The sequence below is a fragment of the Budorcas taxicolor genome, chromosome 13, assembly GCF_023091745.1.
Source record: "Budorcas taxicolor isolate Tak-1 chromosome 13, Takin1.1, whole genome shotgun sequence".
NCBI lineage: Eukaryota > Metazoa > Chordata > Mammalia > Artiodactyla > Bovidae > Budorcas > Budorcas taxicolor.
In genome coordinates this window covers 66,031,198-66,054,434 of record NC_068922.1, presented here as the reverse complement: position 1 = coordinate 66,054,434, position 23,237 = coordinate 66,031,198, and the positions used below count along the sequence as shown (strand labels likewise).

The window sequence follows — 23,237 nt, the reverse complement described above, 5'->3', positions numbered from 1 at the left end:
TTTGGGAAATGTCAGTCTGCAGACCACTTCAGTCACTCAGTGCTTTCTCAACAAAGGTGCTTAGGCAGAAAGTAAAGTACAGCATACAGGCATCTGAAGAGAACGGTATCTTCTGTGGCTCTGGGAGCGCTCCTTCCCTGACCCCTTCAACTTATGCCCAAGCCCAGGAGTCAGGGCACTCAAGGCACCAACTGCTCTGGGCAGAAGGCCAGTGGGCCAGGCTGTGGTGTAGCCAGGAAGCATTGTGACATGGATGGATTCAAAGGCCATCCATTTGGATACAACCTCTAGAGCTAAGCCTTTCTCCTCCTTAATCTATGCTCTAAAGGATGGAGAGAGACATACTGCTCTCCTGTGGAACATGAGCCAGCTAACGTGCCTGTGGGGCAACCCAGTGACAACACTGTCAGACTGCCTGTCATCACTGGCTATGCGGTCCATGAGAGCAGGCTCTGAGCAGCAGGAGGGCCTGGACAAAGGATGGAAGAAGAGCAAAAACCACAGCGACCACTTGCTGAGTGTCAATTCTGTACTAGGCACTTTAGAACTCCACTTGTTCCTAACTACCACCATGTAGGGAAATTAAGGCTCAGGCATTAATAATTGGTCCGAGATAACAAAGTAGTGTTAAAAAAAAAAAATCGAATTTCAGGTTTGTTATGTTCTAAAATCTGTGGACTATGAGATCATATCTACAAAAGTAGGATGAAGTAGTTTGTTGTCTCATTGATGGTGTAACTATACTTGCCTAACCAATATTCCCTATGAAATATTGCTCTGATACAAAGAACAGAAGTGTGCCATGGATATGAAAAGAAAGGTAACTGGCTGTAACAAATGATTCATGTTTATCTGCAAGACCCTTCTAATGGGTTTCAAAGACAGGAACTGGGAGATTCCCTTGACAAAATTAACTTGTACCTCAATCTCCTCCACGATGCTTCTCAGGTCAGCCTGCTGGGACAGGTAGGAGGCCGTCTGCAGAGCCTGGACTGTTCTGGAATGTAAAGAGTAGAACCCCAATGAATGGCAAGTCTCTATGCACCCCCTCCCGTATCAGGATATCTGCAAAAATATCCTGCTCTTGTTCTTTAGAAACGTAAGACAGTCTTGGGCCTGGAGGAGCTGGTTTACAATCTATATGGGAAAGAGGCAACAAAGACCATTACATTACAAGGAGTTCCCTGATGGTCTAGTGATTAGGACTCAACGCTCTCATTGCTGGGATCCCAGGTTCAATCACTGGTTGGGGAACTAAATCCCATAAGCCATGTAGTACAGCCAAAAAAATAGACCATCACTATCACAAAGTTCACTACAGCTAGAGAGAAGGCAATCTGGGCAACAGGATCCACAAAAGGACTGAAGGCAGAGAGAAGAGATGGAGCACCTATGAACCCCCTTCTGAACCTCCGCTTGGTTCCTAATGGCATTGCACTGAGAACGCTAGACTAAGACTCCATTAGCTCTGGAAGAGATACACCCTGAGAGAGAATGGGAGTCAATTCAACCAAGGTATATTGGGCATCCCCATGTCATATGAGGTACTGTGCCAGGCAGAGGCTAGCTACCTGTAACTTTCTACTTTTCTTGCTCCAAGACCAAAGAAACTCTGTGGAATGTATATACGTAGGTTGCTGGTAGAATCTGGAGCAACTTTTCTGAAACCAGATGAATGCAACCGAAACAGGAAGCATTTGGTAAACACATAGCTGACACTCGTGCTGTCGCCGTCCTGCTAGGAGGCGAAAAGCTGCTCGTCCTTGAGGCATTAAGTAAGGTGAAAGGAATAAAAGATCTGGTTCTCAAACCAGAGTCTATTCTTTTTTTTTTCCTTTTCTATTTCTATTACCATTTATTTCTGACTATAAAAGTACATATTTGTCAAAAATTCACATAGATTACTAAAGAAAGTTATATTTCTTTAGGTTATTTAAGAAAGTTAAAATTCTTGTAATGCCTACCCCTAAAAGATAACTGCTCTCCAATTTAATTTAATAGAATGTACAAACTTTTCCATGAGTACATATAAATGTATTTCATCCTTATTCACAATGACAAAGTATTATATTGCTTAGATGAACCATAATTTACTCACTTAATCTTCAACCGATGCACATTTATGTTTTACTAGGTCATACAGTGCTGTAACTGTTAACCCTTATCCACGGTTGTATATGCATATACACATTTTAATTCACTGAAGTGAAATTCATGTGAAATTAGCCATTTGAAAGTGAACAATTCACAGGCATTTAGTATGTTTCACAATGTTGTGTAATCAGCACCTCTATATAATCTTAAAGCATTCCCATCAGTCCAAAATATTAATAAAACCCCATATCCATTAAACAGTCTCATTCCATTTCCCATCCCCACTCTCCCCCTCCCCCCTGGCCCTGGCAGTCTGTGTCCTGTCTCTATGGATTTACCTATTCTGGATATTTCATATGAATGGAGTCATACAAATGTGACCTTTTGTGTTTAGCTTCTTTCATTAGCATAATGTTTTCAAGGCTTGTCTACTCTGTAACACAATCAGCACTTCATTCTTAAGGTGCAATGTAGTATGTGTGTCCGACAAAGGTTTGCATAGTCAAACCTTCGGTTTTTCCAATAACTATTGGAAAACTATTGTATGGATGTGACAGCTGAGTGCCAAAGAATTAATGCTTTCAAACTGTGGTGCTGGAGAAGACTCTTCAGAGTCCACGGGAATGCAAGGAAATCAAACTAGTCAATCCTAAAGGAAATCAACCCTGAATATTCATTGGAAGGACTGATGCTGAAGCTAAAGCTCCAACACTTTAACTACCTGATGTGAAGAGTCAATTCACTGGAAAAGACTCTAATGCTGGGAAAGATTCAGGGCAGGAGAAGAAGGGGGTGACAGAGGAAGAGATGTTTGGATTGCATCACTGACTTGATGGACATGAGTTCGATCAAACTCCAGGAGTTGGTGATGGACAGGGAAGCCTGGCATGCTGGGGTCACAAAGAGATGGGCACAACTCAGTGACCGAACAACAAACAACAAGTAAGTATGTCCATGTAAGATATTTTATTAGGTTCTATTCTCTTAATGTGGATAACTTGGAATGGAAATGGTGCTTTTAGAAGTAGAATGGAGAGAGCTGAGGACCCCTGGTGGTTAAGCTGATGCTGCTCAACCCCAGAAATGTTCTCTAATTCTCAAGAGATGACCAGGCCTTTATGTAAAAACACCATTTATCAAGTCAGTATTTTGGAGGATGTAAGGAGATTGGTCCTGGGTGTTTTTCGGAAGGAATGATGCTGAAGCTGAAACTCCAGTACTTTGGCCACTTCATGCGAAGAGCTGACTCATTGGAAAAGACTCTGATGCTGGGAGGGATTGGGGGCAGGAGGAGAAGGGGACGACAGAGGATGAGATGGCTGGATGGCATCACCGACTTGATGGACGTGAGTTTGGGTGAACTCCAGGAGTTGGTGATGGACAGGGAGGCCTGGCAAGCTGCAGAGTTCATGGGGTCACAAAGAGTCAGACACGACAGAGCGACTGAACTGAACTGAACTGAGAGAGAATTTGTCTGATTTTGTTGTGGTCATAACAATTTAGATTCCCTCCATGGAAAAAAAATTCCATTAAGGTGGCAAGCTGGAAAACAGAGGAGTCAGAATTCACAGAGACGCTTGTTAGAATGCACTTGAGAAAAGGAAACCTGAATTTCCAAACAAGACAGAAATCCCACATCTGCCCACAATAAAAGCTGAGCCCAGAAGAGACTGCTAGGAGAGCCTAGAAAGAACTTTTCAATTAAGGTATCATTTTTCTCTTCTTCGGAACAAGAGAGCGTCACGCTGGTAACAACCTCAGAAGTTTTCAGGATGAAATTAATCCACTTAGCTTTTATCATTGGCTTCATTTATTCCCCAGTCAGCAACTTCTCTCCCTCTGGAGCACTGTATACAAACACTAAGAAAGCAGATCCTGTCTCACTAATATACTGTTGATGATTCAAAGACACTGGCTTATGAGAGACCACAATGGCATCTTTTTAGATTGTTCACTCAAGCTTACAAATGTTCTTTTCCTGTTCTAGACAAGTTTATGAACATTCATTTCCTAGAATAAGTTCAATTAAATGTAGAAGGCCCATTTAGAAAAGTCTTAATTTATATAAGATTTCCTAAAACAGGCCAATTGAGTAGTAATATTATACAAGGCATTCTGCCAGTTTGATCTTCACAATAACCTTATGAGACAGATATCATTCTTCCTTGTTTAACATATGAAAACACTGAGGTTTAGGGAGGTTAAACAGCCTGCTCGTGGTCACAAAGACATTAAGTATAAGAGGCTGGACTTGAACATTTCTCTCGCATTCTAAGCGTGTGGTCTTCCTACCTGAAGTTTTTTACAAGAGGAGAGAACAGAAATATAAAAATATAGTTTTGAACTTAATTATTTCTTGGGCATCTACCATGTACCAGGCTCTCTGAGTACTACAAATAAAGCTTACAATCTAATCCAGAAAAAATTACGATACAATCAAGGAAGTAACCAGCTCCCTAGGAAAGGGCCCTGAGAAGGAAATGCTCTAGCGAGCACAAACTCCTTGTGGCCCTTGCCCACTAAGACCAGGCACTGCACTAAGCTCTTCACAAGAACCATCTTACTGAACCTTGATATTTGTTCTATGACGTAAGGATTACCGATCTCATTTACAGATGAGGCTCAGAGAGGTTAGTAACTTGCCCAAAGTCACAGAGCAAGAAACAGAGCTAGTATTCAAACTCAAGTCTAACAGACCCCAAGATGGATGTACTTTGTACTTCTTTCTGTTTGGAGTTTAGAGGAGGGAGATTTCCCCTGTTCCTCAGAGGGCAATGGAAAGACTTTTCTGTAGAAGGTGGCATCTGAGTGAGGCACCGACAAACGGATTCACGACAGGAGACACAGTGGTGGTTAAGTCCTGTGACCTGAAACCAGAGGACCGCAAGGGCCAAGCCCTGGGCACAGTGTGCACAAAATGCCACTCCTAGGAAAAGTCCCAGCCCCCAAGTCACTGACTACTGACCACATGAAGATGAGTGGGATGAGAGTGACAAAGAGAAAGGCAACTGACAGTGAACCTGCTCTTAGCAAAGCTCCAAGGTTAGAAACATTCCAGTTCTGAGCAAAACCAAAAAATCCAAACCAAACACTGGGAGACAACTCAACTATTCTGCAGCAGGGCACTGTGTCACTAAAGTCTTGCTGACGATAAACAGGAGTCCAGGTACTCCGATTCTTCTCAGGGTTGCAATTAAATGGGGGACACGTAAAAAATGAAATATACGTATACTGTGTTTAATGAGGAGTTTAAGGATCAAAGGGGAAAAAAACCATGTGCAACTTTTAAGCTTAGTAAACAACCTGAAGTCAGTTACAATACATGTATAATAAATGTATAACAAACAGGAAAGTTGTTCAGTGTTCCTTCCTAGTGGGTGCTTCTCCTTCACCTGAGCCTTTTGTAGACAAGCAAGGTTGGATCCCTAGGATACTCTCCCCTCTGAGCCCCTACTCCCCCGCTGGGTGCTGTCACCCACAGCTCTAAGGGACCCCATGAGCCCTCCTCCAAGGCAGTTTCCATCATCACACCGTGGCCTGGCCAAGCCTCAGCACGAGACGCACATGGCTCCATGGCCTCCCTCTCCCTTGGTCACGCATACCCTTGCTTCAGCCCCTAACCTCAAATGCATTCGTGTCTCTCTGTAGCAGCACGCTTATGTTCTGACGCAGTATTTGCCCTGGCCAGAGCAGCTATGGGAGACCATGTCTTGGGGAGCTGCACGAGGACATGCACCTTTGTATGATACGATGTCTGCAGTGCCAACAGAGCGCCTGGAGCACAGCAGCTGCCCAGACGACACCTGTGGAAGCAGTGGACGAAGCCTCTCGGGGAAGCACCTGAGAAGCGCTCAAGATGCAGACTTACGCTAGCACAGTCTCCTCCTTGCTGAGGCGGGCGGTAAGGGCACCAAGCGCTTCCTGGGAAGCCAAAGGGAGGCCAAAGCCACTCAGGGCTGCCACTGCGTGGTAGATCTGGGCCACTGAGGAGTCTTCGCTCACAGCTGCCAGCAGCAGGTCTTTGGTCTCATTTGAAACAGAGATCTAAGAAAGGACAGGCAGACGCAGAGTTTAGAACAGGTGAGGGCAGCCTGCGGTGGGCAGAGCAATCGCCACAGCCACATCACCCACTTGGTCCTCGACCACTCTCCTCAACGTTTCAGAAGCCAGAATTAAATATCTGGGAAACCTCAGCACAACACTTTTGAAAATATTCTGGCAAGTCACTAGCCTACTGATGGGGTTCTCCTATGAGCAAAAAAAAAATGGATTTCTAGAAATCTGGTGTGGGGGTATTCATCTTTCACTTTAAACATTTTGAAATGTTAAAGGGAGACTGTAAGAAAAAAAACCAAGACTTCCCAGAAGAGAGGCAACTCGAGGAAGAAGTTCCTTAAAAATTCATGAAAAGTGAAAACTTGAGAAACATAAACCAAGTCCATTTCTTTAAGAAAAAAAAAAAACCCCCACAAGAATGGAATTCCAATAGTCTCCTTGCTAAAAAAAAAAAAAAAGTCTCACGTGACCACCTCTCTTTAAAAAAGGACCTGACAGTTTAAAGTAAACACAAACATGAAGAAGCTGAACTCACCTCACACCCTGAGAGGGCCTGGCTGGACTGGGCAGCGTAGAACAGGGAATCCACATTGCTGGGATCAAGGTTTGATTTAATGAAGGTGCACGCTTTCTAAACAGAGGGAAAATCAACGGTAAGTAGTGATACACATGATGACTGGGTCAAGTGTACGTTTTTTTTGAATGACGAATAAAATTCTGAGCAATCTATTATGGCTTAAAGAACCAGTTACACAATATTTCATTTTTTAAACGTATTTTTCTCAGGAAGCTGTCTTACTCCCAAATGCTAACTTCATAAAAAGAGCAACTCTAGGGCTTCCCTGGTGGCTCAGATGGTAAAAAATCTGCTTGCAAAGCAGAAGACCTAGGTTTGATTCCTGGGTTGTGAAGACCCTCACCTGGAGAAGGGAATGGCTACCCACTCCAGTATTCTTGCTTAGAGAATCCCATGAACAGAGGAGCCTGGTGGGCTACAGTGCATCGGGTCACAAAGAGTTGGACACAACTAAGCAACTAAGCATACACACACACACAGTCCTTCTGAACCTGGAAGTAAGGAAAGACAAGGTGGTTACTCCACTGACCACCTGCTCTGGCTGTAACCTGTGCAGGGTGCTTATGATGCTCTTCCTCTTAATGAACATGAGTACCCTGTGGCAGATATTATCATCCCCACTGAACAGAGTAAGAAACTGAGGTTCAGCATTGGTAAGTAACCTCATGAAGGTTACAAAGCTAATAAATGGCAATGTCTTCACTCAGATGTCTCCAAAGCTAAGTCAGTTTCAACACATCTAAAAAGGATTTGAAGAAGAAAACAATCTATTCAAGAAATCCTTTCAGCAGAATGTGGGTAATTGATGTGTGCTTTGTCGCCATCTGGTGCTTTAACAACAGAACAACATCCAAAAGCCCAAATGATGACGGTCACTGTTACCACTTTTTGAGCACTTAAAATGTGGCAAGCAGTGTTGACAAGCGCTGTATAAGCGTTTCTCCTTTAATAAGAGCATCTATGCATTGCTGCTAAGTCACTTCAGTCATGTCCAACTCTGTGAGACCCCATAGATGGCAGTCCACCAGGCTCCCCCGTCCCTGGGATTCTCCAGGCAAGAACACTGGAGTGGGTTGACATTTCCTTCTCCAATGCATGAAAGTGAAAAGTAAAGTGAAGTCGCTCAGTCGTGTCCGACCCTCAGCGACCCCATGGACTGCAGCCTTCCAGGCTCCTCCGTCCGTGGGATTTTCCCCACTCCCAAGAATACTGGAGTGGGGTGCCATTGCCTTCTCCGATCTATGCATTAGGACCTCCTATTACCTGAATTTTACAGATAAGAAAACTGGGGCATAAGGTCACTCAGCTCTTAACGGAGTAACTGGAATTCAGACCCAGGCAGCCTGGCTTCAACCTGAGCTATACAGTCTTTCTAGGGACTACAAAAAGGACCTGTTCCTGTGTAAAACCAGCATCATGCCTACTATACTTGCTTTGCAGAGACAGATCTACCAGCAGTCTGTGACTTCAAAGCTCAAAATGTCAGCAGCTTGTTTTTGCTTTCTTTCCTATGTGGGATGGTTGATCTTGAGCCTGCAGGAAGGAAGCTGGCCCCAGACTTCTCCAAGTCCACATTTGTTTGCCTCCAATTCTTACGTGTCTAAAGACAGGAAACCACAGACACGCCTTTGTAGGAGGGTCATGCATGCTCAGTCATGTTCCATTCTTTTCGACCCCGTGAACCATAGCCTGCCAGGCCCCTCTTGGGGAAAATTCCGTGAATATGGAGGCAAGAATACTGGAGTGGGTTGCCATTTCCTCCTCCAGCAGATCTTCCCAACTCAGAGATCGAACCTGCACCTCCTGCACTGGCAGGCAGACTCTTTACCGTGGAGTCACCTGGCAAGCCCTACAGACCCAGTGCTTGACACAGAAATGAAAGACGCTCATTCCTCACTAACACCGAAAATCAACTCTCACTCCACACTCCACTGTTCCCAGAGCTGCGCTCTCCTCTCATACTGACTTAACCCCATTCCTCTCGGTTTTCCGGCTGAATCTGTTATGACAAAATAACCGAAATCTCCCCTAATGATCTATCTATGAGAGCAACCAACTCAGTGGATCTAACAGAACTGAGGGAGTTCTTCCTACTCACTGAAAGCAACAACAGCTGAGCAGGACACACCCCACTACAGTAACAGAGACCCTTTCTCAATTGGTTTATTTAATGTGTATCTCTAATAAGGAAATCCACCAGCTCCTAAACATCCATACAACTCCCTTCCTTCCATGGCTTACAATGTACACATCACACCCTCACCACAGCATGTTTCATAAGTGATTAGAAGAATGAAGTATATGATTAAGCCATTTATTTTCTGATTAAGAGGCACATTTAGAGAGCTTTCATTTCACGCTAAAGTTTACAATTCATTCATTCAACAAATATTTGTGGAACAACTTCCATTCAGTAGGCATTAAGCAATGCAGATGGCAGTTTGATAAAAAAAAAAAGTCAATGTACATGAACTACCACTATTACATAATAGTACTTTTAAGACCTAATACTGATTACACACGTATTACCTGCCATCACCATACTAACCACCCTACATCCATCACCTGTGAGCTGCGTACTCTAACTATTTCCATGTTACAGATGAGAAAACAAAGATTCTGAAAGGTTCGGTAAGCAGCACAGGTCCCTCAGTAATGTGGTTGTGAAGCCAAGATCTTGAAGCCAACCACTGAATTAGGAAGAAAAAGCCACAGCTAAACGTACAATTTGGAGAAGGAAATGGCAACCCACTCCAGTATTCTTGCCTGGAGAAGCCCATGGACAGAGAAGCCTGGCAGGCTACAGTCCATGGGATCCCAAGAGTCAGACACAACTTAGCAACTAAACCACCACGACCACCAATCACACAATTAGCTGTGGTGCTGGAGAAGACTCTCGAGAGTCCCTTGAACTGCAAGGAGATCAAACCACTCAATCCTAAAGGAAGTCAGTCCTGAATTACTCACTGGAAGGACTAATGCTAAAGCTGAAATTCCAATACTTTGGCCACCTGATGCGAAGAGCTGACTCATTTGAAAAGACCCTGATGCTGGGAAAGATTGAGGGCAGAAGGAGAAGGGGACGACAGAGGATGAGATGGTTGGATGGCATCACCGACTCAATGGACATGAGTTTGGGTAGACTCCGGCAGTTGGTGATGGACAGGGAGGCCTGGTGTGCTGTAGTCCATGGGATCGCAAAGAGATGGACACAACTAAGAGACTGGCCTGAATCACACAGTTACCCGCGAGTCACAGTGCACTGCAGCTGTCTGGATGGCTTTAGCCTATACCTTCAGCCTGGGCCAACATCCACGCGAACTTGTGACATCAGCAGAGAACACCCACAGGGGCAAGAGTTCAATCTAAATCCACATGCAGCTCCAAATCATAGGAATCTGCCTGTCAATGCAGGGGACTTGCTGGGCTCAATCCCTGGTCTGGGAGGAAGGAGCCTACAGGCCACAGGGCAACTGGGCCCGTGCACCACAATTACTGAGCCTGCGCTCCAGAGTCCGTGAACTACAACTACTGAAGCCCACTTGCCTACAGCCTGTGCTCCACAGCAAGAGAAGCCACCGCAATGAGAAGCCTGCACACCACAGCTAGAGAAAGCCCGCATGCAGCAACAAAGACCCAGCACAGCCAAAAAAATACTGAAGTCTTTTTTTAAAAAAGGTATCATTCAAGTTAGAGTAAGACCACCCCACTCCCTGGACTGAATCCTATGGTCCCACAAATGTTTGCAATCCATCAGTAGAAACCACTCATCTGCATTCAAATCTGCCAAAATGTAAAATTAACCTAATAATCCCATTTTCTCTCCTATACCTGATGATACAAAACCTCTGCTGGTCAAGACTGCTCCACCCTATGCCTCCCAACTGTTCTCTCTTCCCAGGGCCTTTACAGACACCATGGGCTGTCCATACAATACCTATACCAGCCCCGTCTGAACTCTCATGAATAAATTATAAAAAACAATTATAAAAGCAAACATTTAAAAATATTAATTATAACAATAGTTAACAATCAAAGGGCCTTTCATGGGCCTGTTACCTATTAGCCATAACATGATTTCACATTATCTTTTCAGTGATCCCAGGAGAAAGGCATCATAACTTCCAATTTACCGAGATGGAGCCAAGATCAAAAGCTTCGGCTAACAACTCTGCTACTTGTGCACTTTCTTTTGAGCAAAACTAATTTTATCAGGCGCTACCTTGACCTTGAAGGTTTATAACAACATGAGGAAAGTTGGTTTCAACAGTCACACACACAAATACCGGGCAGGAACAAATAATAGCTATCAGGAAGATATCTGAATTTCTGAATAAGTGCAGCTCTCATACAGCAGGGATTAGCAAATTTTCTACAAAGGGTCAGAGAATAAATAGGCTTTGGGGGCCAGATAATTCCCTTTAATAATTACTCAACTTTACTGTTAAAGTACAAAAGTAGCCATAAGCAATATATAAATGAAGGGTCTAGTTGTGTTTCAGTAAACTTTTATTTACAAAAACAGACTTCAAGCTAGATTTGACCCTAGGGGCTACTATTCAGATGATGGTTGGCAGACACAGGGCAATTTTCTTAACCTTTCTGAACTTGTGTTTTCTCCTCTATTACAGGAAAATATTTCTGACCATGTGGAATTAAGAACTGTGGAAAATTCTTAAAGAGATGGGAATACCAAACCACCTGACCTGACTCTTGAGAACTCTGTATGCAGGTCAGGAAGCAACAGTTAGAACTGGACACAGGACAACAGACTGGTTCCAAATAGGAAAAGGAGTACGTCAAGGCTGTATATTGTCACCCTGCTTATTTAACTTCTATGCAGAGTGCATCATGAGAAACGCTGGGCTGGAGGAAGCACAAGCTGGAATCAAGATTGCCGGGAGAAATATCAATAACCTCAGATATGCAGATGACACCACCCTTAGGCAGAAAGTGAAGAAGAACTAAAGAGCCTCTTGATGAAAGTGAAAGGAGAGTGAAAAAGTTGGCTTAAAGCTCAACATTCAGAAAACTAAGATCACGCCATCCGGTCCCATCACTTCATGGGAAATAGCTGGGGAAACAGTGTAAAGTGACAGACTTTACTTTTTTGGGCTCCAAAATCACGGCAGATGGTGACTGCAGCCAAGAAATTAAAAGACACTTGCTCCATGGAAGAAAAGTTATGACCAACTAGATAGCATATTAAAAAGCAGAGACATTACTTTGCCAACAAAGGTCCGTCTAGTCAAAGCTATGGTTTTTCCAGTAGTCATGTATGGATGTGAGAGTTGGACTATAAAGAAAGCTGAGCGCCGAAGAATTGATGCTTTTGAATTGTGTGTGATGTTGGAGAAGACTCTTGAGAGTCCCTTGGACTGCAAGGAGATCCAACCAGTTCATCCTAAAGGAAATCAGTCCTGAATATTCATTGGAAGGACTGATGCTAAAGGTGAAACTCCAATACTCTGGCCACCTGATGGGAAGAACTGACTCATCTGAAAAGACCCTGACGCTAGGAAAGGTTGAAGGTAGGAGGAGAAAGGGATGACAGAGGATGAGATGGTAGGATGGCATCACCGACTTGATGGACATGAGTTTGAGAAAACTCCGGGAGTTGGTGATGGACAGGGAGGCCTGGCGTGCTGCAGTCCATGGGGTCACAAAGAGTTGGACACCACTGAGCGACTGAACTGAACTGAGAATTAAGAGCACTCAAGATAACATGTCCAGTGTATCGGTGTATATCAGATATTCAATAGATAGTAGCAATTACTGATTCTAGTCCCAGCCAGGAAGGATAAACCAAGGACATCAGAAATTCTCAACTACTAGTTCACAAAAACACACACATACAGAAACATTCTGGCCCACTGGCAAAAATGGAACATTTTGAGCATCAAAAAAAATAACAATTGCAAGGGACTGCAAGACATCAACTGGGATTACCTATTCTGATCAGGACAGAATTAAAATATTAAACTGCCACATATAACTATAAAACTGAACAAAATGAGATGCTGAGACACCAGACAGCACAAGGCTGTGATCCTTGAAAAAAAGTAAAAAGTATGACGGTAGTACAAATGATGGGAGTTTGAAGAGAAATATTTTGTTATAAGGTCCTTTCCTTATTCATGATGTGGCAAAATAATTCAAAATACACTGTGATAAGTTAAGATGCATATTAACAGGGACTTCCCTGGTGGTCCAGTGGTTGAGAATCCACCTGCCAATGCAGGGGACATGGGTTCAATCCCTGGTCCAGAAGATTCCATATGCCACAGGACAACTAAGCCCAGGCCACAAATACTAAGCTTAGAACCCATGAGCTGCAGCTACTGAGACCCATGCTCCCTAGAGCCTGTGCTCCCCAGCAAGAGAAGCCTCCGCAATGAGAAGCCTGCCCACCACGGCTAGAGTAGCCCCTACACACCACAACTACAGAAAGCCCACAAGCAATAACCAAGACCCAGTACAGCCAATTAAATAATACGTTTTTTAAAAAAAGATGTGTATTACAATCTCTACATCAACTGCTAAAAAACTAAGTAAGCAAAAAGCCAATAAAAGAGATAAACTATTTTTTAAAAAAGATTCAAACTAAGAAAGGAAAGGAAGAGGAAAGGATGGATAGACAAATAGAAAATAACAAAATGGTAGACTTAAATCCATAGTTACAAAAAATATAAATGAACTCAATCCCCAACTAAGAGACTGAGATTGTCAGAACAGATTAAAAACAAATCCCTGCTATATACTGTGTACAAGAGATAAACTAGTGTGACAACACCTGAATCTAACTTTATCATAACTAAAAATGAAACAATCAGGAATTATGCATCCACTAATAGGAGGTACACAGCGCTGCCCACAAACTGACCCTGAATATAAATAAGCCTCAAGAATTACCATTTATAAGAATCCAAGAGGTAAGAAAATATGTTCAAAAACAACATGAGGATATAATCAATCAAAGGCAGAATGGGGAAAATTCTCCAGGACAAGTGACCTGGCTTGTTCCATAATTAAAAGATGGGGGCGGAGGGAGACTGGTAAAGATGCAAAGCATGTGAGAGTCCGGGAGGATACCAAGACAGGCCTTAGCAAAGGGGGTGAGCAGCTACCTGGACAAGTTACCACTCCCTAAAATGCACTGTCCTCTGAAGATTACATTGCCTTAATCTGTTGAACCCAGGCATGGCTACTGAACTTGCTTTAGGCAAAGAAATGAGAAAGAAAAAAGAAGTGGCAAGTATCTCTTCTGAAGAGAAATTGTAAAAGTCACACTTTCATCTCTACATCAGTCCAGAAAGAGACTACTCCATCAGGCTAAATCTTAGCCTGAAGAATATAAAGCAAAGCCCCAGCTGACCGTTGATGGCCATATTATAGTACAAGTGAAAAATAAACTTTAGTCATAAACCATTTAAATGTGGGGCCATTTCCATGCTAGTATAAGAAAGGCAGCATTCTAAAGATGTCATCATCAGATTTCTATCCATTGATTATATATTTAAACACTAACCTAAGAATTGCTATGAAGGGATTTTTTAGGTGTAATTAAAGCCCCAAAACAACAGACCTTAAAATTTAGAGATTTTCCAGGTAGGCCTGACCTAAAAGGTAAGCCTTTTAATTGCAGAGAGTTTTTTCCAACTGGTAGCAGAAGAAGAGGTCAGAGAGATTTGAAGAGCAAGAAGGACTCAACATGCCATGACTGACCTAAGTGGGCACAGGGCAAGATGAGAAGAAAGGAGGTGGCCATGAGGAGTGGACAGCAGCCCTTGGCTTGACAGGGAGAAAATGGGGACCTCAGACCTACGACTACAAGAAACTGGATTCTGCCAACAACCTGAAGAGCCTATGGTTAAGAGCCAAGCCTTGCCAACACCTTAAACGGACCTATGAGACACTAAGCAGAGAACCCCGCCAAGCCTGTCTGGATTTCTGACCTACAGAACTATCCATTCATAAATGGGTGTTGTTTTAAATCCCTAAGTTCACGGTAATTTGTTACACAACTATAGGAAACTGACACACAAGGCTTATGTGAGAAACCGGGCCCTAATTCCCTACCCTAGGCTGTCCATGTTGCTGTAATGAATAAAATGTAAATTCACAATTTAAGACTTTTACTAAATCCAGGAAAGGTTTCAGTCATGATGCATTTTTCCTAATCAAAGACCCAAAAAATATATCACAATTGCCTGGTGCTGTAACTGTCAGTGTTCAATAAAAGTGGATGCTCCCCATCTTGAATTCCTTTAATATTTATTAGCCACACACACGGGGCACTTAACAAGTATAGCCTCACTGTAAGTGAAGTGAAATGAAACAGAAGTCACTCAGTCATGTCCGACTCTTTGCCACCCCATAGACTGTTGCCCGTGAGACTCCTCTGCCCATGGGATTCTCCAGGTAAGAACACTGGAGTGGGTTGCCATTCCTTTCTCCAGGGGATCTTCCCCACCCAGAGACCAAACTGCGATCTCTAGCATGCTGGCAAATTCTTTACCATCTGAGCTACCAGGAAAGCCCAGCCTCACTGTAAAAGTTTCAATAAAAGCTACAGAAAGTTTCTAAAGGATTTATGACTTGGTCTTCTTTATACTTTACTAAAACAACCAGCATGGTACTAACATACATTAGTCATTCAGGGAAAAAAAAAAGGATCTGTCAGATTGATATAAATATTTATGATATTGGCTTAGCCTTGGGTATTCTCAAATAAGCAAGAGTTAGGTTTGAAGTACACAAAAGGAAGACAGTGAAGGAATGAGGCCACCGAGGCAAAAGGGATCTCACCTTTACATCTGGCACCTGGGCACCAAGGCTGCTGAGTCCCACGATGGAGTAGAAAGCAGACTCCAAACTTGTGAAAGGGCGGTCCAGCGAGGCTTTCAGTCTCTCCACATCATGCTTGGTGAGGTAGTGAGTGGGCGTCAAAGCCTGGGCACTGGCTATGATTGTCAGGGCCAACAGGAAGACAGTGCTTGAACCTTGGGGGGAAATGATTGTTAAATAAATACACTCCACACTATTCAAAGTTTTATACACAGTTCCGATGATGAGGCGCACCAAGGTCTGGGAACCAAGTCATGTGAGGAAGGGTGAGGAAATGGGAGGTTCCACCTGGGGAACCGGTGGGCACAGTCTTCAACTATCTGAATGACAGTCCTCCCAGCAGCTTCTGGGCATCTAAAGCAAGGGGCTCATCACACCATTCCCGTCTCACGTATGTTTGTAGCTCCAATGCCTCCTACGACAAATCCAAACCCGAGTCCTCACGTGGCCTTGCCTGTTTCCCAATGGATCTCTTCCCCAACTCTTTCATCTGTGGCTCTCTGCCCTCCTCTCTGTTCCATTAACAAGTCGTGTTGTCTATGGGGTCGCACAGAGTCAGACACGACTGAAGCGACTTAGTAGTAGTAGTAGTTCTTTCCTATTCAGCTCTTTGGCATGTCTTCTCCTGCTTAATTTCAACTTTCAGATTTCAGGTCAAGTATCTCTTCCTTCGGAGAAGGCAATGGTAACCTACTCCAGTACTCTTGCCTGGAAAATCCCATGGACAGAGGAGTCTGGCAGGCTGCAGTCCATGGGGTCGCTAAGAAGTCCAACACGACTGAGCGACTTCACTTTCACGCACTGGAGAAGGAAATGGCAACCCACTCCAGTGTTCTTGCCTGGAGAATCCCAGGGACGGGGGAGCCTGGTGGGCTGCCATCTATGGGGTCGCACAGTCACACACGACTGCAGTGACTTAGCAGCAGCAGCAGCATCTCTTCCTTAAGAAGCCCCCCAGCAGCCCTCCTTTGGATGGGGTCCCAGTTCTATGGTGAAACACAAGGTGTCTGGGGCCAGGTTTAAATCTCAGCTCTGTCACTTTTTAGCCAGGTGGCTGTGGCAGTTACAATGTGACCAGTCTGTGCCTCAGTCTCCTCAAGTGGGATAATACCAGTATCTACCTCAGGGTTGTTAGGATTACATGCATTAAGTTAGAATATGTATGTTAGTGGCATGTATATAAATAAGGGTTACATAAATGTTAGCTGCTCCTGCTTTTACACTGTTGTTGTTTCTATATCTGTTCAAAGCAACTTGCAATTCTATGTAGTATTTTTTACAACTAAATTTAGTAATGTCTGATTTCTCTGCTAAACTATAAGCTCCACAAGGATAGACTGTTGCTGTTATTCATCCCAATATTTCCAAGCCTTGCACATGGTAGTACTGAATTAATATTTGCTGAATAAATGGGAAAAAAAAACCAGTCCTTATCTATCACGCCCCAGGGGACAGAGGGAAATGCCAGGAGTCGAACATTTCTAGTTTTCATTGGAATAAAAGCCTTTTAAATGGGCAGCTTCATGAACAGTGTGCCTTCCAAGTAACAGTAATCACAGGGTTAACATTTATAATTAATGCCCCTTTGCCTATATCGTCTACTTCAGTTTGAACTAGAACCCCTTGAGAAAGTTATTTTACAAATAAGAAAGACAACCAGAACAGCCTAGACACAGCCAATCTTGGACTCATACCCAGGTCCATCTAAAGAGTTCTCACTCCACTATTTTTGGTAGAATGTTGATGAAGGGATGCCTACATTAGGGATATGAGTGTTCGTGCTACTTAAGCCCTTGTGTGTATTAAATAACCTAAAGAATGTGAAAGCTCTTTAAAAAAACTAGAAAGAGATCTGCAATGTGGATCATCCTTCATCCAATGTTTCTGAACTATGTACCAAGAACTATTTTTGGTGTTAATACAACATGAAATGGAACAAAAACCCCTAACCTCATGGAACTTACACTCTAGTGGGAAAAGACATGACAAAAAATAACTAGGAAACATTATTCATCATCTTAGAAGGTAAAAAGTGCTGTGGAGAAAAATAAAGAACATAAGGGATATCTGGGAAGAGCTGCAACTTTAAACATGGCAGCCTCTGAAGGCCTAACTAAGAAATATTGATATTATGTATAAATCTGAGGGAAAAGAAGGAGTAAGTCATGAAGACATCCAGAGGGAAACTATCCCAAGAAGAAAAGCAAGTACAAAGACCCTCAATCTGGAGTGCGGACGGGACTTTCTGCACGAGCCAGGGCAGCATGGCTGGAGAGGATTAAGCAAGGGGTGAGAAGTAGGACAAGGTGACAGACACAGCAAAGGTCAAACCCAGATGACCCTATGGGCACCCTGGCTTTTATTAAGTGAGAAAATTTTGAGCAGAGGAGTGACCTGACTTCCATTTTAACAGGAACTTTGTGTTGAGAACAAACAATACTGTGCTGAGATTATAGAGGAGCAAGGGTAGAAAAAGAGACACCAGTCAGGAGACCACAGCCATACCTCAAGAAAAAAAGATGGTGGTGATGGTCTAAACCAGGGGACCAGCTGGTTGGAGTCTGGCTAGAACTCAATCAGAATTGCTGACACATGTAAAGATGTAAAAGAGGGATCCAGGATACTAATGCTGACCCAATGCCTTGAATACATGCATGTACTCAGTGCATTAAGATCTAGTAACTGTGACTAGCATTTTCCCAGCTAGACTGCAAGTTCCTCTAACATAGCACTTGGGCCAGTATCCTGATCTTCCCACCTCGTATCAACGATATTAACCATACATCTTTGGGGACTGTAATCCGAGCACTTAACACGTGCCTGGTATGCCCCACAATACTAAAGAACTCTGTGTGCATTTAGTCATTAAATCCTCACAATACCCAAGTCTGTGCACTTTACAGACCAAGAAAAGAAACTGAGTCTCAGAAATAGTTACCTGCCCTAAGACAGGTTAACTAGTTGAGAATCAAACTGCAGGAACTCTATTATCTTCAACCTGTCAAATAATGGAGCAACGAGCCCACAGATTTATTCATTGTTACCTTGGGCAAGTTACCTGTCTTCTCTGAGATTCCGTCTGTCAAGTGGAAATAATAAAATAGTACCCATTTCCCATGTTGCTGTGAGACTACACGAGGTTGCATCCTGCAGTGTCCTCTCAATACCTGGCAATATAGTTCAGTTTACTGAGTGCTTACTGATTGCCGCGCACTGTTCTACACTATGCAGGGAGATGGTCTCATTTAACTCCCGTCGTAATTTACGAGACTAACCTATTTAACAGATGAGAAACTGAGGTGCAGAATAGTTAAGTAACTTGCACAGGGTCACTTTACGAAAACGTGGCACACTGCAAGTTTGTACCCGGAGACATCTTAACTTCAGAACTCACGCTCGTAAGCTCTCAAAGAGGTGTGACTTTCTCACCCCTTTCACTGAACAGGGAACTATGGTTCAAAGAAGGACGATTTAGCCAAAAGCTCACTCTTAGGCCACCTGGCCAGGAAGCCCGCGCGAGTCAAATGAATGGGTGAAGCCAGACCGCGGATTCTCCGCGGCTGCGGTCCCCGCCTGGGTCTCGGGGGGACCCGTAGCCCGCGCCGCACCCACCGCCACCCTCTCCTCCACTCGCCCGCAGTCCCAACCGCTGGCCAGCCCCCCGTCAGACGCCGGACCCCCAAAGAGCCCGAGCTCATGCCCCTGCCGCGCAGGGGAAGAGGACCCCTCCTGGCCGGCCCCCGAATGGCGAGCACTAGCCTCCCGCGGGCGAGGCGTGTGGGCCGCGGGACCCCGTTGTCGAGCCCTGCGCAACGCCTCACCCCGCAGCGCCATTCCTCCGAGCAGGTCCCGCCACGGCCCGAGCCGCAGGCGGACTTCCGCTCGGGAAGGTGGCTCCAAAAGGGCTCCGGAGGGGACGCCAGGGACTCGCGGCAGACCCCGTGTGCTGGGATGGGCTCCAGGCACAGGTCAGTCCCCGCCGTTCCTCTGGGCCGGGCAGCTCTCACCAGCTGCACGGCGCTGAGCGCGCAGTGCGCCACGGCCCTGGCGTACAGGTCCGCGTTCCCCCCCCCCGCGCCCCGGCCCACTTGGAACCGACCTCCTCGCAACCGTCCCATTCCGGAAGCCACCGGCGGGCGGTTGGACGAGACCTCGGGGTGGGCCCGAGACGGGGCCTCCTGTGATTGGTCGATCGCCCTGTCTCTCAGTCGTCTCTCTGCAACCCGGCCGATTTTAAAGGAATGGAAAGGGTCCGGTGGAAAAGGGCCGGCAACATTTGAGCGGTTTGCGGGTTTGTTCTTTTTTTTTTTTTTTAATAAGAAAATTATGACAGCTTTCCCTGAAGATTTCGGTTGTTAGTAACTTACTTATAAGTGACTTTTAAACTGATCTGCATACCTTTGTGTGAGGAGAATATAAATCCCAATGGAAGTGACTCATCTAAGAATTTATTAATTAGGTAATTCAGATTATGGAGCGTTTACGGGATAGCCAGACAGGGTACTAAACGCTCCATGTACTTTGTTTCATTCACTGCTCATCCCCAGTCTGTGAGATATGTACTATTAATATTTCCATTTTATAGAGAAGAATATTTAAAAATGTGAACCGGGACAGTCTGACTATAATCTGCTTTTAACTGTTACGAACACAAAGTATTCACAATGCGATATAACTTTTACAATCATTAGTGTCCTGGATATTACCGTCTATTACTGTCCCAAACAAGGAAGAGTCAGTTCTTTGTCTGTTTGGTAGTGTGCTGTTGTATGGTATACTAGCCATTAAATATGTGGATATTTTAATTTGAATTTAATTAAAATTAAAAATTCAGTTTATCATTTGTATTAACCATATTTCAAACATTCAGTGGCCCCACGTGGCTGGTGGAGATGATACTGAACTGCGCACAATTATAGAGCATATAAAATATTGCCGTGGTCACAGAATATTCTATTGGACAGCACTGATCTAGAATATATAAAAAACTCCTCCAACTCAATACTAAGACAACCAGTGGTGTGCTGAAGCCTCATACCGGCTTGTGAGAGTCAACTGTTAAATTTCTCCGGAATTTTGATAAACCGCAAAGTCCTACTGGGATGTTGGCAATTGGATGTCTGGTGCCTTTTTTTAAATTGCCAAATTTGAAATAGTCAAATTGTCTAGTCAAAGCTATGGTTTTTCCAGTAGTCATGTATGGATGTGAGAGTTGGACTATAAAGAAAGATGAGCGCTGAAGAATTGATGTTTTTGAACTATGGTGTTGGAGAAGACTCTTGAGAGTCCGTTGGACTGACTGCAAGAAGATCAAACCAGTCAATCCTAAAGGAAATCATTCCTGAATATTCACTGAAAGGACTGATGCTGCAACTGAAACTCCAGTACTTTCGCCACCTGCTGCCAAGAATTGATTCATTGGAAAAGACCCTGATGCTGGGAAGGATTGAAGACAGGAGGAGAAGGGGACAGCAGAGGATGAGATGGTTAGATGGCCTCACTGACTCAATGGACATGAGTCTGAGCAAGCTCCAGGAGTTGGCGATGGACAGGGAAGCCTGATGTGCTGCAGTCCATGGGGTTGCAAAGAGTAGGACTCAACTGAGCGACTGAACTGAACTGAAAAGTCCTACTGTATAGCACAGGGAACTGTATTCAGTATTCTATAGTAAACCAACGAAAAAGAATAAGAAAAAGAATATATATGTATTTTCTGTATATATCTATATATTCTCTCACGTTGGTATACACCAGAAACTGACACAGCATTGTAAATCAACTATGTGTGCATACATGCTCAGTCGCTTCAGTCATGTCCAACTCTTTGTGACCCCATTGACTGTAGTTCTCCAGGCTCTTCTGTCCATGGGACTCTCAGGGTAGAATACTGGAGTGGGTTGCCATGCCCTCCTCCAGGGGATCTTCCTGACCCAGGGATGGAACCTGAGGTTCTTATGCCTCCTGCATTGTCAAGATGGGTTCTTTACTACAAGTGCCACCGGGGAAGCCCATGAATCAACTACGCTGCTGCTGCTGCTAAGTCGCTTCAGTCGTGTCTGACTCTGTGCAGCCCCATAGACAGCAGCCCACCAGGCTCCCCTATCCCTGGGATTCTCCAGGCAAGAACACTGGAGTGGGTTGCCATTTCCTTCTCCAGTGCATGAAACTGAAAAGTGAAAGTGAAGTCGTTCAGTTGAGTCCAACTCTTCATGACCCCATGGACAGCAGCCTCCCAGCCTCCTCTGCCCATGGGATTTTCCAAGCAAGAGTACTGGAGTGGGTTGCCATTGCCTTCTCCCTAAATCAACTATACCTAAGTAAAAAGTATATAAGTGAAAGGAATTTTGCAAATTGGTTGTTAAATACAGCTATTAGAATTAAATTTTGTATACTTGAAATAAAGTATATTAAAAACAAAACTCATCATTTCCTAATTATTTTCCTTTATTTTACCATTGTCTGTGCTTTTGTGGTAGCTTGTATCTACTGTATATGAATGGTGGAAATATTATATCATGCTGTGCTACTACACATCTCTTCCCAGTAACATTGGTAGCTTGATTTGGCTGCAAATGGAATATTTATACCATAGAGTCAGCAAATGCTACAAACCAGGGCTTGACTTATTGCTTTGTTATTGTGTAAATTTCATGTTGGAAATAATGTTAATCGAGATTAAACTTAAAAATATATTGCATCTGTAAATTTTACATTATAAATAGCACAGAAACTTAAAAATATTTGTGTTGTGTTTGAAAATTATCTAATTCAGAAAAGAAGTTACTTTTAAAGTTTCAGTTACATGTTTATTGTTGTTTTTCAGTCCCTGAGTCATGTCCCGCTCTTTTCGACCCCATGGACTGCACCACGCTAGGCTCCCCTGTCCTCTATTATCTCCTTTGTTTAAAATCAATTCCATTGAGTCAGTGATGCTATCTAACCATCTCACCCTCTTCCGCCTCCTGCTCCTTTTACCTTCAATCTTTCCCAGCATCAGGGTCTTTTCCAGTGAGTTAGTTCTTCGCATCAGGTGGCCAAAGTATTGGAGCTTCAGCTTCAGCATGGGTCCTTCCAATGAATATTCAAGACATTTTAGTAGAAGGATAATAATGATAAACAATATCATTAATAAGTGAATGATAGATGGTACTGTGTGATAAGAAGAAAGAAAAAGTAGGAAAGGGTAAAGGGGGCTGAGACAGGGGCAGTGTTCTGCCTCAGTCTCTTTTATCAGTGGAGTAGTATCTTTTACCTATCCGTTCACTTCTCATGAGACTGACAATATGTTAGGTACTGAGGATGAAACCACAGAAATATGTTTCAGAGGCTCCAAAGAGCCCCAGTTCTTTATGTCTCAACACAGAAAGAATTGACTGAGAGGCAATGTTATAAATAAGAAGTGATTTATTAGAATAGGATGCTTGTGAGGTTTACAAGCAGATGGGCAGGAGGGTGCAGGGCTCAGAACGTACTGCCCTACAGTTTTATACTCAAAGGAAATGTGGGAAGGGGGAGAAGACCATCTTCTCCCGCATTCTTTAGTGGACATCAGGCTTCCATCATCAGCTCCTCCTCCTCTGTATCAGGTGGGGGAGTTTTCTCATCTCTACGTGTTCAAACTGAGACTGTCATGGTACAGTGAAAATGAGCAAAAAGATGGTAA

At 43.8% G+C, this 23,237-nt stretch overlaps 2 protein-coding genes and 1 non-coding gene across 4 annotated transcripts in view; 1 reads left to right on the top strand and 2 right to left on the bottom strand.

The window, feature by feature from the left end:
* The window catches only part of RPN2 (ribophorin II), a 49,881-nt gene extending 30,330 nt beyond the window's left edge, over positions 1-19,551 (bottom strand). For both annotated transcript variants that reach the window (XM_052650504.1, XM_052650505.1), the window contains exons 1-5: positions 19,396-19,551; positions 15,536-15,729; positions 6,686-6,781; positions 5,963-6,138; positions 922-997 (exon numbers count right to left, since the gene is read on the bottom strand). In XM_052650504.1, coding sequence (XP_052506464.1) covers positions 922-997; positions 5,963-6,138; positions 6,686-6,781; positions 15,536-15,729; positions 19,396-19,408 — 555 coding nt within the window. In that variant the 5' untranslated portion in view covers positions 19,409-19,551. The remainder of the gene's footprint in view (positions 1-921; positions 998-5,962; positions 6,139-6,685; positions 6,782-15,535; positions 15,730-19,395) is intronic.
* On the bottom strand, positions 8,236-8,366 carry LOC128058926 (small nucleolar RNA SNORA38). Its single transcript, XR_008200527.1, has one exon. It is a non-coding gene; the product is annotated as a small nucleolar RNA SNORA38 (small nucleolar RNA).
* Positions 19,271-23,237, top strand: part of MROH8 (maestro heat like repeat family member 8) — a 41,568-nt gene continuing 37,601 nt past the window's right edge. Inside the window, exon 1 of the mRNA XM_052650506.1 lies at positions 19,271-19,542. Coding sequence (XP_052506466.1) covers positions 19,271-19,542 — 272 coding nt within the window. The remainder of the gene's footprint in view (positions 19,543-23,237) is intronic.